This window comes from Cyprinus carpio, chromosome A20 (genome assembly GCF_018340385.1).
Source record: "Cyprinus carpio isolate SPL01 chromosome A20, ASM1834038v1, whole genome shotgun sequence".
In the NCBI taxonomy this organism is placed as follows: domain Eukaryota; kingdom Metazoa; phylum Chordata; class Actinopteri; order Cypriniformes; family Cyprinidae; genus Cyprinus; species Cyprinus carpio.
The window spans coordinates 12,769,619-12,788,344 of record NC_056591.1 but is presented as its reverse complement, the minus strand read 5'-3'; the positions used below and the strand labels follow the sequence as shown (position 1 = coordinate 12,788,344).

The 18,726-nt window shown below is 37.7% G+C and overlaps 1 protein-coding gene and 1 pseudogene across 1 annotated transcript; both read right to left on the bottom strand.

The window, feature by feature from the left end:
* Window positions 1-4,111: 4,111 nt before the first annotated feature.
* LOC109112989 (leucine-rich repeat-containing protein 24-like) lies at window positions 4,112-13,049 on the bottom strand. Its single transcript, XM_042777245.1, has 9 exons — window positions 12,901-13,049; window positions 12,075-12,506; window positions 9,944-10,113; window positions 9,337-9,673; window positions 9,003-9,140; window positions 8,538-8,786; window positions 4,933-5,086; window positions 4,506-4,646; window positions 4,112-4,214 (listed from the first exon to the last, which is right to left on the bottom strand). Exons 2-9 carry the CDS (start codon window positions 12,493-12,495, stop codon window positions 4,112-4,114), a joined length of 1,713 nt encoding a protein of 570 aa, XP_042633179.1. The 5' UTR covers window positions 12,496-12,506; window positions 12,901-13,049.
* A 2,318-nt stretch (window positions 13,050-15,367) lies between these two features.
* Window positions 15,368-16,829, bottom strand: LOC122148919 (annotated as a pseudogene).
* Between the last annotated feature and the right edge of the window lie 1,897 nt (window positions 16,830-18,726).

The window sequence follows — 18,726 nt, the reverse complement described above, 5'->3', positions numbered from 1 at the left end:
TATGGTTTTTATGTTAAAGGATGATGACAGTCAGAGCATGTTACCACAGATGCATAGCAACCTTTGCCATAAGTTTTTATTTTTACCAGTCTCACTGCACTTGGTTGCCATTTAATAAAGCACACCTCATGCAAGAGCTTTAAGTACTTCCTGTGGTGTTGCATCAGTATCCTTATCACACTTGCATTCTTGATATTGATTATGAGATCTTCAAGAATGTTGTCTGCTCAGCAGACAGTGGGTTATACGTATATCTTTTTTTCCTGGCTCGCATGACCATTGTGCATTCGCACAGGCAATGACTAGATAAGGCCATCTTATTAAAAAGTGTGAGCAGGTTAAAGTGACTGTGGAATGCATTGATTATATGATTTGATTCCTTAGCAATGCAACTACTATACTGTGCATGTCATGGTTAAAATGACAGGACATGGATCTATGTGATGGATGAGAGAAAGCTGTTAAAGTGCACTTTTGATTTCTGTGATGAATTGCCACAAAAATATAAACACAGGTATCCTGCCCTAAACGCTGACACTCCTTTTGCCCACATCCTCTTACGCAGATCTTGTGGTCAAATGTGATCACCTTAAACCCATAGTGACCAATGCCTAGCAACTATTTAACGTTCTAGTTATGTTTGTAAAACTGATGAGTTTTGTCTATGGCTGTGGAGTGAAGCTAACTTGTCATCTGAACAAGAAAAAAAAAAAATGCATGCATGCATTCTGCAATTAGAGCCGTCTTCGTGAATGAATGAGTTTTTTGCTTTTTGTACTGTTTTTTGCTCGTTTGTTTTTTTTTTTTTTTTTTTGTACAGGTATTTGTAGAAGTGGACCTTTTTGTGCTTAATTTGGGTATCTGCGGTCATGCAGTCTTAACGCTTTATGAAAAACATGATTGTGTGATGGTATTTAGAGCTTAAACACACTTGTAACCTCATCTGTTGAGATGTTCTTCTCTGCATTGCCTTCTCCGCCATCTCCACCAAGTGCTAAACTACCCTGTACATTAGCATTAGCATTTCAGTATATCTGCAATTTCATGCAGACTTGCTAATTTTGTTATGTTCATCTTATAAGGAATTACAATACAGAGACAAAATTATTATTAACTTTATTAAAGCTTTTTTTTTTTTACTGGTTTCAAGACATTTTTGATCGGTTTTAGGTTTTTCTTTTCTACTTTTTCTGAAAGATGAAGGTTGCTTACCATAAATTATTTATCAAGTTACTCACACAGCGTCTAAGAAGCCAACAGTCTATGTATGCTGTGCATGCTGGCCAGAATCCTTTTAAAAAAACGTCTACAGATATTTGTCATAATCCCATTAATCTGCACCCGTTTGTGCCTGAGGGAAATAGTGGTTTAAAAATAATTATTTCAACAGATAGACAGGTTCCCTGTGGTTGACTGTTGCTTTTGTTGGGGGAGTATGTAATGCAGAGGGCTGAGCATTCTCATCTGACTGTATATATGTATGGATGTGTGTGTCTATGTGTTTGTTTTCACTGTAACCTCTCTACATTCAATATAAAAGGGGTTTATTAACGAAATGTGGAGTCATTTCATCTGTTTTAGATGTCATGTTTTAAAGCAGGGAAAACTTAGGACTAACAGCTATTCTGGAGTCATGCTGAGACTCTTTTCCCTATTTGCTTGGAAAGCTAGTATTCAATAAAAAACCATCAAGATTTAGTGAAAGGGACTACCTGAAAAACAGTGATTCGACAGCTTTGGAAGAAAATTATAGTCCCATTAATGGATCATAATGCGTTTTGAGTGCAGTTAATACCCTTTGGATTTTTCTTAGTACTGCACATCATGACTGATAAAATCAACTCAGTGTTTTTTATAATCTTTGACGATACACATTCTTAGTACATTCATGACATTGTTTTCAATGCAAAAAGAACAGAACTTCTATTTATGGAAATACTGAAAGAAGTTTAGGTTATGTTCATAATTATATTACAATATTTACAATACTCAGTAAAAAGCAAATCCCCACCTCCAAAGTTGTGATTTTGAAAGTATCAGTTCAGATTTGTACAAGATTGTGTGTCTGGTGAGTCCAAATGAACTCTTTAGCTAAATAAAAAATTCCCTTACTTTGGAGTTGAGTTTACCGGTGACTTGGAGCTGAGTGTTGATGTACTCTGGGTTTTAAGGCCGCGTAAAACTGGAGCTTTGTCTCCTTCTGTGCCTCTGGAAGTTAATGTGGTCCTTGTAGAGACATGCTGTAAGTATGTTCTGTTTGGAATGGTGTCACTCCTCCATAATCTGCTGATGATCTGTCTTGCTTGTCGCCGCCTTGTTGCATGGAGGATAGGGATGCAATTTTGAACTCATCCATTTCCCTTCTCCTTTGCTGCAATAATTGTCTGTGTTGCAATAATTGATACTCTCTGGCATCCTCTTGTTCTAGGGGAGGTGGGGATGTTCTGTGGAAACTGCTGGTGGCTCATCTTGGACATCCACAACCTCATGTCCTACAGATTGTTCGTCACTGGATGAGGAACTTGACTTTTCTTAACTTTGACTTTAGGCCAGTCAGCTCCACTGAACTGTCCCTAAGCTCTCCTTTAATAATGTCATCCTTGTAAGTTAACTCAGATGTCCATTCTGCCTCCTTCATTATTAATGCAGACCCCGTTTTTTTTTTTTCATTGCGGCAGGAGGTGACACTTCAGTTGATAAACTGGACCATGTGGTTCCTAGGTCTGTATTTGTTGTTGGCGTTAAATCTTCTTTTTATTAAATTGGTTGAAGATGGTGGTTCACTCTTTGTAAATGCAATGTACCTCTTTACATTTGGGATTTTATCAAGAGAGACACCAGTTTCTTGAGAGAAATTTGTGTCTGTTTTTCTAATGATATTATAATTAGTAGCAGATGGTTTAACATATTTAGATGAATCATGCTCAATACTTTGTTTCTTGAGCTACCCCAGATACCCCATCTAAGACAGCAGTTGGTGCCCGAGCAGGATATTGACTTTTAATAGTTGTTAATTGAATGTATCTCTTAACTCTTGGTACTCTGTCAAGAGTTTCAGATGAAGTGATCTGTGCCATTGATTCTGTTTTGTTTCCATTAAGTAGCTGGTTGTACATAATCTTCAACTGAAGTACTGGATCTCCTTAATTCTGTTGCTGTCCCCTTTATGGATTTAACAACACTTGATGACTGAAGTTTTGACTCTGCTGAGGAACAAGGTTCATATTGTCTGAATTCAATGTACCTCTTTACTTTTGGGATTTTGTCAAGAGGTGCTCCAATATGTCTACCATAATTTGTCTTCATTAGCAAGTCAGTTTTGACTTCATCCTCAGATGACGTGCTTGATCTTCGCGTTCTTCTAAAATGACCTCAGATATTCCAACTTCTTTCAGCTGATAGAGAAGTTGTTGACTGCTCAGGGGACTGATGTGTGAATCGAATATATCTCTTACTCTTGGTATTCTTTCAAGATGTGCTTTCTGTTTGCCCAACAACATTGTCTTCCTTAACATTCTTCTTAGGAAATGGTTGTGCTTCATTTTCAGCTACGATAATAGCATCCTGTTTCTGTCACCTTTACAGATTTTACAGTGCTTGGAAGAGGAAATGGTGCAAGACCCTGGGAAGGTTCAGATTGTGTAAACTTAATGTACCTCTTCACTTTTGGGATTTTGTCAAAAGATGCAGCTTTTTGTTTAAACACATCATCATCATGAGTAGATGACTCAACACCATCATCAGATGGAGTACCTGATTTCCTTGTTTCTTGAAAAACTCCAGATATTCCAAGTCTTTTAGCAGAGAGAGCAGTTGTTGCCTGAACAAAAGGTTCACTTTCAGGCTTTTGAATTGAATATATCTCTTAACCTTTGGAATTTTGTCAAGAGATGCTCCAGTTTGGTCCAAAGACACTTGTCTTCCTTAGCAGTTAGTGTGACATCTTCTTCAGATGAAGTGCTTGATTTCCTTGTGTCCTTGAACTACCCCCAATATTCCAATTCTTTGAGCTTGCAGACAGCAGATGTTGACTGAACATGGAATTTACTTTCATCAGATGGGTGAATGAATTGTATCTTTTAACTCTTGGCACGACTATTAAGAGACAATTCTATTTGTCCAGAGCCATCATCTTCCTGAACATCTCCTCTGATGAAGTGCTCTCCCTAGTGGCTGGTTGTTTCAGTTCGGTTTCTGTCACCTTCATGGATTTTCTGTGGGTTAAAGGAAGAAATGGTGACCGATTCAAAGGATATGGTTCAGATTGTGTGAACTTAATGTAACCTCTTCAACTTTTGGGATTTTGTCAAACGATGCACCTTTGGGTTTAAAACACATCTCATCATCATGAGTAGATGACTCAACAGCATCAGCAGATGAAGTACCTTGATTTCCTTGGTTTCTTGAAAAACTCCAGATGGTCCAAGTCTTTTAGCAGAGAGATGCAGTTGTTGCCTGACAAAAGGTTCACGTTCAGGCTTTGGTGAATTGAATATATCTCTTACCTTGTGGAATTTTTGTCAAGAGATGCTCCCAGTTTGTCCAAAGACATTGTCTTCCTTAGCATTAGTGTTACATCTTCCTCAGATGAAGTTGCTTGATTCCTTGTGTCTTGAACTACCCTCCAATCTTCCAAGTCTTTTGAGCTGAGACAGCAGAAATTTTGACTGAACAGGGGATTTACTTTTCAGGATGTGTGAATTGAATGTATCTTTTCTAACTCTTGGCACTCTAATTAAGAGACACTTCTATTTTGTCCAGAGCCGTCGTCTTCCTGAACATCATCCTCCGATGAAGTGCTCTCCCTATGGCTGGTTGTTTGCATTTCATTTTTCTGTCACCTTCATGGATTTTTCTGTTGTTTAAGGAAGTAAGGATGAACAGATTCAAGGAATATGGTTCAGATTGTGTGAACTTAGTGTACCTCTTTACTTTTGGGATTTTGGCAAGATATTCAACTGTTCTTCAGTGATATTCTCTTTCGGGTCTAACATCTTCCTCAGATGAAGTGCTCCCATCTCCGTGTTTCTTTTAGCTACCAGTAGATACATTTGATCCTTCAGATGAAGACCAGTTTTTGTCTGAGCTGGAGATTGGAATTTCAGGATGTGTTGAATTGAATGTAATCTCTTAACTCGTGGGATTCTATCAAGAGATGTTTCTATTTGTCCGAAGACATTGTCTACTTTGGCATTTTTGTTTGACATCATCCTCAGAAGAAGTTCTCGATCTCTTTGATTCAGATTTTAGTTTCACCTTAGTTGTGACTTGCAGTGGTATCTGAATTGGTGGGTGACACACAACTTGAAGGTGAGATACAGCTGTTAAATTGAATATATCTCTTTACATTTGGGTACTCTATCAAGAGAGAAAACCGATTTCCTCCAGAGCATTCAGTTTCCACCTTGCCTGTTTAAACTACTCCTGAAGGTTGAAAGTGAAGATGTTGACTGAAATGTGTTTTGTGATGAATGTGTTCAGTTTCCTTAAACTTAAGATATTGCTTTACCTTGGCAAACCATCTGTTTTAGCAAAGACTTATCACTGTCATTCGTCAGAGATCTGACATCACATGTTAGAGGTGGCTGGTGAGGGGCATAGACTTTACTTTACTCCTCAGTTGTGCCTCAATTTTAGTTAAAGGACTGATACTGATAGTGTTGTGGAAGAAGGTTCAAACGTGTTTTCCAATGTGATGAATCTTTTTACTTTTTGATACTCCAACTTCTTCAGTATTCAATTGATCATCATCTGATGATGAGCTAATTCTCATTTCCTGTATAGCATCTTCCATAGTTATGGACGGTGATGATGGCAGAGTTGGTAGAATCTGGTGGGGACTGCTTGAAGTGAATGTATCTTTTTTCACTTTTTGAATATATTTCAGGAGATACACCTATCTTCCTGAAGAAATTGTTTTCATTGGTTTGTAAGTTTGTTATCAGCTCAATGACGTACTTGATCTTCTTGATTCATGTTGTGGCACTAGTTCATGTGATATACTTTGTTTTTTCAAGGGCAGCTGTTTGTCGAAACAAGGTTCAGTGCTTAGAGAATTTCATATATCTTTTTTACTTTTGGAATTCTGTCATAAGATGCATCCACTTGTCCAACAAAATTTTTTTATCTTTAGTGTTTGTTTGACATCAGCCTGAGATGAAGAACTGTGGACTCTTGGAACTCATTTTGTCCTTATAAATTCAGACGTGACTGACGCCAGTGGTTGGGGGTGGAGGGGATGGTAATAGGACTTGATGATTGGACTCAGAGTGTGAAAACTGAAGGTATCCGTTCACCTTTGGTAAATTATACAACCCCATGGATAAACCGTTTCTAAAGAGAACTGTCTTCATTAGTGGTCAACCGTAGTTACCTTTTGCTGCCTATTAATAGAGACCACCTCCGGTTTCTTCCTAAACATCCGAACCCGTTGGTTACTTCGTGTTAATTTGTGGATTGAAGGAATTCCCCTCATCCTTTTTTCATTTTTCCCTGTTTGTTGAACCGAGTCGTGCACCTTAATGCTCGTAATCTCATTAGACCTTTAGGAATGTTTCCTTGTCAAATACATCTGTGCTGCTGGAGGAGTTATCAAAAGTCAATGTTTAGGACTTTTTCTGTGTTTTTATCATCTGTTTGATGGCGATCCATCTGGCTTGTCTATCCAGGTTCTATTGTAATCTCTAAGTTTGATTGGTTACTCCGAAAATTTATCGTCTTCTTCACTGGAACTCGGATGTATCAGTATCCTATCCTCCTATTCAGGTCTGGTGATACTTGACCTAATCTGCCGGCGGGACATGTATGTGGCAGGCTTATCAGAACTTCTTCCATCTTTAAGATTGATTCAATGTTGTTTTTATTGCGTTTAGGGTCTTTTTTTCCCTGAAAACTTTCCTTTCCGGTAGAAGGTAGGAGGCATGGCAGAGATGAGGAATGTGGTTTTATTGCTAGCTTAATACACATGTGTCTTCGTTCACAATTTTGAACTTGAATCTTTAAGTGTTGTGCTTGGCTGCAAAGTTTTTATTGCTTCGCTCAGTGTGGTCGCAGCTAGTTAAGGTCTTGATACTGGACAGACGTTGGGGAAGAGATTCCAGCTGTTCAATGAAATTATCTTTTTACTTTTGAACTCCATAAGAGATACTTCTAAATTGGCATGTTTAGATTGTCCACTGAGCTCATCATCTGAAGATGAGCTATAACTTTTTGCTTCTAGCTTATCTTTTTTGGTGAAGGAGGGTGATGATGGCAGAGTTGGGGAATGAGGTTCAGGGTGTTTGAAGTGAATGTATCTCTTCACTTTTTGAATTCTATCAGGAGATACCTCTATTTGTGTTAAGGATCTGTTGTGTTCAGAGAATGCATCAGTGTTAGCTTCAGATTTCACACCTCCATATCTGATAAGGTGTTGTTGTTTTTTTGGTGAGGAAAGAGAAAATGATGGCAGAGTTTGAGGTCCAGAATGAGGTTCGAACTGTTTAAATTCAACATATCTTTTAACCTTTGCTACTGTATCAAGATCCACATCTACACATATCCCAAATTTGTCTGATATGTTCACATCTTCACTCTTTCTCAGGGAGTCATAAATATGCATACTCTCATCAACACTCTCTCCATGAGGAAATGTCAAATGTATGTCTGAAGGCTCCAGAGTGACAGTCTCTTGTCTTATAAGAATCAGCACTAGGCATTCTTTCATTTAAAGTGACATCTTCAAGAGTGCCAAATCTATTTAAAGTGACCAGGTTTGCATAGTTCCCTTTGTCTGATTCATCCATTAACTCTGGGTTTACAACATAATTGTTTGGTCCACCTACACTTTCACCACTTTCACTTGAATTAGAGGAGCTTTCTATGTCAGAGAGCTCATTATCAACAGGAAGTTCTTTACCAAAAGGTTTGTCAAAAAACAAGAACCTCAGAATCAAGGTTTATTTTGTCTGAAGGTGATTCTACTTTGTTTTGCCTCCATGTCTCATCATCCTTCAGTGGGTGTCCTAAAGCAGAGCTGGAGATATCCCGGATACTTGACCTTTCAGAGCCATCAGTGAAAGAAAAGCTTTCTCCACTGTTATTCCACAACTCTGGGTCCAAATTATTAACATTCTGTTCTGTCAGTCTGGTTGACCATTCTGAAAACGGCTCTGTACTAAATCCTGGAATTCTATCCATTGTGTTTTTGTTTGCCTGTATAGTGACAGCAGGAGGGCCAACACTTTCTTCAGTTTGTCTTGAGAAGCTACCTTCCTGACTTGACTGAGATGATGTTGAAGAACTGCCCCTTCTCTTTAACTGGGTGATATCTATTGCATCTGGAATTGGCTCAAATTCCATGGATTTTGCCATGTCTTCGTTTGAGCAGGGTGGCAATTTCTTACCATTTATAACTAAAGCATTCACTTCCCCTTCCTGTAGTGAGCTGCTACTACTGCTGTCTGCTCTTCCTCTGTGATCCTCCATCTCTAGCGACTGCTGTTTCCCACCAGCTATTGAGTATTTCTTTCTTTCAATATTCTCATAAAGTCCCTCACCTTCTGTGTTGCTCTCAGAGGAGCCATCTGCTTGATCATTCTCTCCAGTAACGTAGTAAGGCACTTGATCTTCCACTTCTGTGATTTCACCAAATGAAACTGTTGAACCCACTCTCACTTCTCGTTCTTGGTCTTCTACATCACAGTACCCTTCATTCACATATGGCTGGGGCCCAGTGGATGAGGCTGTTGGTGGTGGTGGTGGTGGTGTAGATCGTCTCTTGGATTGTATTCTCCTCCATAATTTGTCTAAGAGTGGTCTCAAAAGAACACCAAGGATAAAGGCTACAATAAATGTAATGATGACAGAGAGGCAGACAGCAAGGATGAATTCTGACTGGCTCCTTTCCCGTACAACAGGGTCATTCCTTGGTGTGTTCATATTTTCTTGCTTATCCAACATGGTTGCTGCTTCCCTACGTGGTCTTGAGCCCTGCCTTTTTTATAGACATGTAGATCAAATACTGATATGTGCTCCCCCTTGAAGACCTGAAATGCATATATAAAGTCCTGCATGCTGCTCTGTGATGTCCTTAATTAGAATTTTTGGTTGATTATCTGTGACTTGTCCATGTGGAGTCCACCAATGAACTTGCATGATATCTAGAATAAAAATAACAGGGAATTTCATCACTAAATGTGCATTAGCATTTACATTGTTTAAATATAGATTTTAAGAGTGACATAACTGCAAAAAAAGAAAGTAATTAATAAAAAATGTTGAATAATATGTCTTGTTTCAGTATATTGGTCTCTGGTTTTATAACTTCAGATACAGACAAGTAAGCAGAAGTAGCACCTTGACTGTCATTGCTGCAAGGAATTGATATTTGCATCCCCTCATCCACAATCATGTTATGATAGCGGCCAGATGTGCTGTATTCATTTGTTGGACAAGTAAGCTCCGAATCCTTCAGGTGAAGCAGATCTTTTCCACCATGATGTGGTGGAGAGGCACATACCACTTGCCAGGAAGTATCACCCATTTCAGTATCAAAACTAATCCATCTTCTCAAGGCCTGCAAGTTGCAGTCACGCTTCCATCTGTTGAAGGAGACATCGACCAAGGTGTTTCGAAGGGACTGGTAGGCAGGAACAGGAATGGTGACCAGCATGTTATAGCTCAGATCAAGGACCTGGATGGAATTAGTGAGTCAATCAAAATGTTTTCAACATTTTAATGCATGCTGGGCTAGATAAGTTGGTTTATGCAATAACTAGAGTCTGTCAAAAGAAAAAAACAAAAAACTATTTGTTATATGCCACTATAGGGGGAGCACACTCCCAAACATGTAAAACTGTTCTTAACAATGTTAATATTATTTCACTTTACGATAAGAGAATAATATTATATGACTGGGTATTAACGTGAAACTCAAATAAGTCAAATAGTTATGAGATGTTACCTGCAGCAGTTTTAGGTCTATAAAAGCATGTGGGTGAATGCTTATGATGCTGTTATGCTGGAGATGTAGCTCTTTCAAATTAATGCAGTTGTCCAGGTCGGTAAGACCTATCTTAGATATGTGGTTATAAGACAGCTGAAGAATCTGCAGAGACTTCATGCAGCCTAGCCCTGAAAGCAAAATTTATATTCATAATATGGAAAGGTAAACATAATGCAATGAATAACAACCATGCACTGACAAACTTTCTAGTTAATAAATATCAATGCATTCTTTGAGTCCCTGACAGGCATTGCATTTTTATCATTAAATAGCAAAGTCAGACATTTTGTAGTTGTTTTGACTTATAATAGTAAAATATTGTTGTAATAGTTAAAATCCACAGCAATATAATGCAATAAAAAGAAAAACAGTGGATGGCTGAAAAGTGATTATAGCTCATGGATGTTCTATACAAATCAAGTGTTTTGGCTGTGCCCAGATTTAAATCTCAGCTTTACCTTTCACAGCCTGCCTTAGTCCCATAAAACACAAACACCTGTTTGTGCCAATATCTGTGGCTGGAAAAAAACCTAGCATAGTAGGGCAGTTAAATAGTCATGTGAATCACCACTTGTTCAGATCAGGGAGGTTCTTGCAGCAACACTGCTTGAATATCTTCAAGACTTTACTGTCAAGTTGTTGGTAATAGTATTCTCACTATTAACAAATAATATTCTTAGTCTTAGTGGTTAATATTTTTTGTCTAAATATTTAAACCCAAAGTATGGCACTTACAAAAATCTAAATGAATGCAAACCATACATCACAAAGGTTTTTGAACACATGTAGAATTGAGTTGATTCAGGGTGGAAGGCTTGCAAAGGTTCTGGTATGTCTGTCAGAGAAGAGATGGAGAACTCTCTTGCCTATTTTAAGAACCGTGTTGACTGCTGAGCCAAAACGGGGGTCTGCTGGACAGGGGTTTATCACAGAGAAGCATTGAGGCTGTGCTCTGAATCACAAAGAGCTGAAAAACATTGAGGCGCTGCCATCTAATTCATTGCTTACAGGCTGGCCGGACTGGGATCTGCTGAGGCTAAGAGCACAATTTAAAAAAACAATTTGTTAACAAGTCCTTTTGGATTTCAAAGGAAAAATAAGTTTCAAGACAGACACAGAACCAATAAAACCCCTATCAAAACTCACAACAACACTGAAAAACGATTTCAGAATTAAATTAAATAATTAGCCATCCCGTTAGAATAGCAATGAAGACAGACCTCAAAAGACAATATTCAAAATCTAAAAGAGAATGATAAGTGCTTGAATTGGCTTTCATTTCCTCAACTTACTATGAACTTACTACAAGATCCCCAGTTAAATTTCTCTAAACATTTCATCAAAATGCTTTTTGGTGTCTATTTAAATGGTGTTTCTACAATCCAAACTGACAAGGAAGATTGATTAAATTGTATTACAGCAGTTAGGCTATAGCACATTATAGTTGTGTCCCAAATGGTGTACTATACATTAGCCATCTGTAAAGACACCTTTGGACACACTAGAACTCAATGTTAGCATTTATGTGAAGGATGGTCAAAAATACAAGGCCATAATGAAATTCACTCTCTGGAATGTATTTAGACCATTATTACCCTTTTACAGCCCATTATGAGGCACAGGAATGCCAGCGCCCAACACTTGTACTGTAGCTAGATAACAGGTGATTTTCTTTTCACCTCATGCTGAGGGAGGATCCGTGTGACTAAATGGACAGGAAGAATGTGCAATCGCAAACAAACGCAAAGTTCCTCTAATCATACAGCCATTTACCACAGGGTGGAGAATGTGTGTGGGTTTTTATGAATTTGACAGATGTTACATAATAAAATCAGATTAAAAAGATTATATTTAAATAAATAAAAAAACATAAAAACAATTTAATTTCTTTGTTTCTTTCAAAACATATAACCAATATCACCAACCTCAAACTTTTGAATAGTGTAATTTGACTACATTTGTTAATATTGATATATACATTAATTATTATTTAATTGTTTTTAGTAGTTGGATTTTTTTACAGTATTGAATAAATTACTAATGCTGTAAGGTAAAGTGTGTATCACATACATACTCCTGCGGCACATACCCTTTGGTAGATGTTTTAGATGGTTTCTTTCAGCAGACAGCAACTGAAGGTCAGGTGCCCAAGAGGTGCATTCCTGTTCTCTACTTGACCGGGTCCTAGTGCCTGATCGGTCCTTCTTCAAAATCAGAGACAGGCTCTCCAGAGCATTAATTCCCACCCAAAGGTGCAGAAGCCCCTTCAATTTTACATGACCAAAGCTGAGAGAACCCAGAGAACGCAAGGCATTATTGGATAAGTTCAAGGAAACCGCAGTTGCTGGGATGTGTGTGGGAATCTCAGTCAGACCCAAAGAAGAGCAGTTCAGGAGGGGACCGTGCTGGCACAGGCAGGGAACAGGACAGGCAGAGGTGGGGAAAGAATGTGTCCCCCAGAGGTGGAGGAGCAACACTGCCACACCAAGCACTGAGCTGGACGCTAACATTATTGTCAGCCCTGAATGATATAAACAACAAATTAACAGATTGGAGAAGTGAAAAAGTAATGATGACACAAAATATGGCATACTCACATTTGTATGGTACAATACAGATAAAACAACATGCATTTTTATATTTTTTTACTGAGCTGTTAGGATGAAAGCGGAGAAATTTTCTCTCATGAAATCCATCGCTGCACCACAAAACCAAAAAAAAAAATAAACACACACACACACACACACACACACACACACACACACACACACACACACACATATAAACAGCTGAAGAGAGTCTAAATTAATAAACACTAGTCCTTCACTTGCCTAAGCTAAAGGGAAAATTCAAGTAAAACGTATACAATTCACAGCTGTATGAAAAAAAATATAGTAGATTTGTTTAAAACTAACCTTTTAGGGTAGCAATTCTCCACTCGGCTCAGGCAAACTTCTGTCTACTTCTGGATAATTACCAACAAAACACTGAGATCAGCTGAGAAATTCTTTGACTTTAACTTCAACTTCCCTAAGATCAAAGTCTGAAAAGCATTATGACACCAGACACACGCACACACACGCACACACACACACACACACACACACAAAACAATCGTTCTACAATCACTCACTTGCCTGAGTTAATGTCTTACTCAGGTTTGTTCCCTCCCAAGCATTTTAAGGATAAAATAAATAATCGTATTTAATGTTGAATAAATAAGAATAAACTGTTTTTACATACATATGCAGTGATACATTAATGAATTGACACTATCATTGAGCAAAAATTAATAATTGACAAGTAAATTAATATCTTAACTCAGTTGCCACATGATATAGTTAGCAACTCTAATTTAATGTGTTACTTTTGAGATGGATCATGTTATGCATCTAATAGTCCCAACAATCACAATACAGTTTTTTTGTTTTCAATCAAAACCGCATTTGCATTTATTAACAAAAACACTGCAATATGGAAGCCATTTATTTTCCTCTTCATTCAAAATATTTGTGACTTCCCTTCTGACAATATTGAAAAGACCTTAAACCATAAAAGATCTAAAAACATAGATGATCAGAGGGTTCCGGTTAAACAGATTAATCCATTATAGGGTTAAAAAGAAAGTCACATCTGACAGTCTCAGAAAAGAAAAGATTGTTATTAGTTTGGACATCACAATAATACTGTTTCCGAAACAACAATAAATACCACACATATACCAAGACAAAACAGGTCACAAAGGTTATATTTGCACAAACAATAAGGCACACTCATGTAAAATCAAATATATCACAGTATCAGAAGAAGTGTTCCTTTCTTTTTTACTGTATCAACAGATAGTACTAGTTAAACACCTCTGACCAGGTCATATAGTAATTTCACGTTTAATTCAAATGTCAAGTTTAATTTGTATAGCCTGCTATTTTTAACAGTATATAAAATCCTTTTGCACAACCATAATTTACAGACTTCTAGTCCACTTGCGCTCGGAGAATGCTCGAATTGGGGAAAGCTGTTTAATTCAAATCACGCCACGTCAATCACTTCTTAAAAGGTCTTCTAAAGCCCCACGTTGCGCATGTTAGAAACAATGGCAAACAGTTGATTGACCACATACTATTTGTTTAACACTGTCGTATCAGTCGAACCAATACACCCGTCTTTTTATGTCCCCATTTGCTAGTTATTAATGCCAGGAATCGTGGGTAGTAAAGCAGGTGAAGCAAAACTGCAACTCATGAATTAGACTCTGCTACGATACAAATCATCTACAGCACAACATGCAGTGAAAGACGGCCGAGGATGTAGCTTAGAAGGTCGTGAGATATCACTAGATGTTAAAACCGAAGGACAATGCAAGACGAGCTCATCATCCCAATAACAGCAAATGGTCTATTAGTTGGTGCTGGGTCGGGATTAGAATGGTTCTAATCGGGAAGCGAGATCATCATCAATAGAGGTATGTGTGTGTGGTCTTCGACCTCTTAATAAAGCGTCGCACAGCGGGAGAGTGTAGATGAACTGGTCCTATTGGGTGGGAGCAAAGAAATGAGTAAAGTGTTAGGCCAGGGTAGTGTATTTTTTTTGTATTTGCGTGTATACCACTACATAATTCATTGTCACAGTTTTCTGAGACAAAACAAAAAAATATAAAATATATATTACCCTTCTGTGTAAATTTTGGCATTTTCACACTAAAATATTCACAAGCAGTACTAAGCCTGTGTCGTGTGTTTCCGCAGTGGATTTCCTTTCTCTTTCATTAGTGTGATGCTTACCAACACGGATTGGTCGGTGTTTTGGCCAGCCCATGTTGAGTATTTTGCCCGTGGCACTCTGAACCAACAGTGTGCCATCTGCCTTAACACATTCACACGTTATTACCTCTCCAGCCCCTACCTTGAAGTACAGGTTTCCACATAAAGGGGAGTTTGGTATTCGTGTAGGGCTCTGAACATCACTGATCCATTTAGAATAATGCGGTTCTTTTCCTGCACCGAGGAAAATGAAAAAAAAAAAAACTTATATTACACTATAGTAATTATATCTTTTACATTATATATACACACACGCTAACAAGAGCTACCGGCAAATTTGGGGTCAGCAAGCAGTGCAATTTGTTTTTCAGCATTGATAGTAAATCAGCTGAACCATAGTCCTGCGCACTAATTCAGATATTATAATGATTTCTGAAAGCATCGTGTGACACTGGAAGGACTGGAAGTTAATAACTGACTAAAACTTACATGGATCTTATTGATTATTGGGAGTAGATGTACTTATTTTATTTTGTTGATAAAGAAGTTATTCTATGCTAAGCTAACAAAACAATGCAGAGGAAACGTTTCTTAAATGACTATTTAGCTCACTTACGCGTTCTTATCTGCAAGGTCCAGCACCCATGCTGAACTCCACTGTTGTGCCATCCGAAGATTGTAAACGACCTCGTTGCCATGGAGAATAGCATTACCATCTCCTTTGATAGTGAGGGTCAGCTGATGAATTGCTTGTGATCTGCAAGATTGCAGTTGTGCACTGGGGGGGGGGGGGATTCACTGTAGACATTAACCCCAAACTCATGTGTGATCTAATCAAACAAGACTTAGAGTTAATGATTCCATAACATGACTAAGTCAAACAACACTTTCATATGTAAGTACTTTGTCTTGCATCCCATAAGTGGTATTCGCACCTGGGATTAGGCACGCTCTAATTTTTCAATTTTGTACTCAGTTGTTCAAGTGATCATAAGTCCATGAGTCAGGGAACTAATTAGGTACTTTTTGCTTACTCTCTCGTCGGAGCTTTCTTATCACAGAGAACCTTGACCTCCTTTGTCAGGTGGAACTCATGGTTGGTCAAAGTCAGTGCGAAGAAAGTCGTTGGAGTGCGAGGGTCAGGAAAGGAGATGCCTAAGTCGCTGACGATAGACGTCTTATCTTCCTCTATACGCTCAGCTTGGTGTTGCCCTGCTGGAAAACACCACCTGTAACTCACACAAAGAACACCTGAATCAATACACTTTCTCATTTCATCACTCAGAGCACACAGACTTGTTGAAAGAAAGTCAGGTACTATGCTGACTGACTGGGTTACTGTTGCCAGTAATGACAAGGTCCTGGTCCTTCCTGCCGCCCACTGTGCCTCTTGTGTAATGGGTGGACCACGCCCATATCAGCTTCTGTTTGACGCGTAGCAGTCCACTCTCATGAAACTCCATACTTTCACAACCTCCAGGACCTATCTGTATCACTGTCCATATCACCAGAGTTATCTATAAAACACAGATAATGAATAACTGTCTCTGTATTCAGTAGAGATGGAACTCAAGTGATCTGAAAATTTCTAATTTTTATCTTTATTATAATCAATACTGAAAACAGTTGTTCTGGTTAATATTTTTGTGGAAAACCTGATTTTTTTTCTTCAGAATTTTCTGATGAATAGAAAGCTCAATAAACAACATTTATTTGAAATATAAATCTTTTGTGATATTATGCTTTTGTTTTCACTTTGATCATTAAGGTGCATCCAAAATTATTTGATGCTAGTTTTTGAGTATATCCTATCGTATTAAGTATCACAGACACAACAAAGCACCGAGTTGTCTAAACTCCACAATCGAGGTTGATGAGGTTTTGCAAGCAGAAAAAAAGTCGGATGATAATGGCAATGGCAATGATGCCCTTGCCCGACCACACTCAGTCCTGTTTTTGTTGGAGTTCTTCTCCTCCTCAATCGGAACATATCCAGCCTTAACATTACTGTCTCGCGCTCTTTATATTAACTGATAATACACCCACATAGACTTCTCTCTCATGGAATTTCTCAGCTGGGGCATGGTTTGGGATTACTGTGGATGTAAGGACAAGAAGAGGGTGAATAAGATGGTTTACATATGGTCTGTTTGTACTAGACACTCCATCTATGCCACCAGTGGTTTACCATACAAAGAACCCCTTAAAATATTGCATTAATCCGCTATTAATTAAATGCTTTGCATATTAAGCTATCTTCTAAGCTGCAGAGCACTGAGTTTGAATTTTAAGGGCTTACCTAATCAGTTATGCCCCAGTAATGTATTATTATAGTAGCCCCAAAACCACACCTTAAAAGGAGTATTTTTTCACCAATTACTTGCAACCAGCTGTTTCCCAAGGATTAAATTTAGTCGCTCCATGAACTGCTTACCCTTAGTTCACCAGAGGCTGTAACGGCCATCATAACCACGGTTGTTAGTTCATTTTAACATGTTCACTAATAATTGACAACCACAAATGGTCACATTGTTTTAAACTATTTCTTTTATCTAATACCTTTTTTTATCATTTTTTATAATTTAAATTCTAACAAATCTATTTGTGCTATTTATGCTTAAAATAAATACCAGTGAAGTTTTATATTTCATTACATTTTAATATTTTATATTTAATTACGTAACTCAGTGTTAGTTTTAAGCATGTTTTTAATGCTTTAATACTTTTGGGATCAAATAATACTTTATATTATCAGTAATTAAACTTATCTTTTAGAGTATGGTAGTATATATAATTTTGATAGAGCACTAGATAGTGACAAACGATTTTCAAATTAAGGAGGTATAGAATAAAGTTGTCTAATTTGGGAATCTACAAAAAAAAAAAAAAAAAAAAAAAAAAAAAAAAACCACATCTCAGCCTATCACAATTTCTCACTTTTTTTTCAGCAAATACATCTTCTTTTGTAATAAATTAATAATAAACACATTCATGCTATTACAGTGTGACGTCTAAAAAAGAAAGCAGTGTTGCTGTCTTCAGGAATGCAGTAGATGAGTTCGTGTGTCTGTATGCCTAAAAATAAATGAGACGCAGCCCTTTCCTCTAAACACGAGCGAATGGTTTTATTTTAGAGCTCCAACGTATCAATATTCAGTATAACAACAGCAAACTGAAACCCTGCGATATTAATTCACAGGCATCGCCATTGACATTTTTTCAATTTTAAAGTTATTATACATCGCTCGTTTTAACGCTCAAAATCGTTTGAAAAGCAATGCAAAAGAGAAACAGATTTATAATTCACGCTGAAACCAGACCTGCTCCGACGCCATGTTGAGTCTCTCTCTCTCTCTCTCTCTCTCTCTCTCTCTCTCTCTCTCTCTCTCTCTCTCTCTCTCTCTCTCTCTCTCTCAACACCACGTACATCCTAAAAAAAAAAATTAAATATTCCATAAATACAGGCCGATGCTGTAGAAGGAATGACTTGGTTATTTAGGTTCTAAAGGGATACTCCACCACAAAATGAAAATTTTGTCATTAATCACTTTACCCCCATGTCCTTTCAAACCCGTAAAAGCTTCGTTCGTCTTCTTGAACACAATTTAAGAAATTCTGGATGAAAACAGGGAGGCTTGAGACTGTCCAATAGACTGCCAAGTAAATAAAAGTCAAGGTCAAGAAAAGTATGAAAAGCATTTTTTTTTTTTTTAATGAGTAAAAAGTAAGTATTATTGATAGCAAAGTGACATTTCCCTGCGTAAACACACTCTGTTTTATTTATTTATTTATAAAGTGATCAGTTATGTGTACATTTGGGTGTTTTGTGTTGCGGTTATGCCATTTATTTAACGTTTATGGCATTATTGTTTACGAGTGGTTACCACTTTGTCTTACTAGGTCACAGTTGCTGGTTAAGTCATGCAATAACTACAATGCATTACTTAAAATCATTTATTTTCATTTAAAGTGTGATCATAG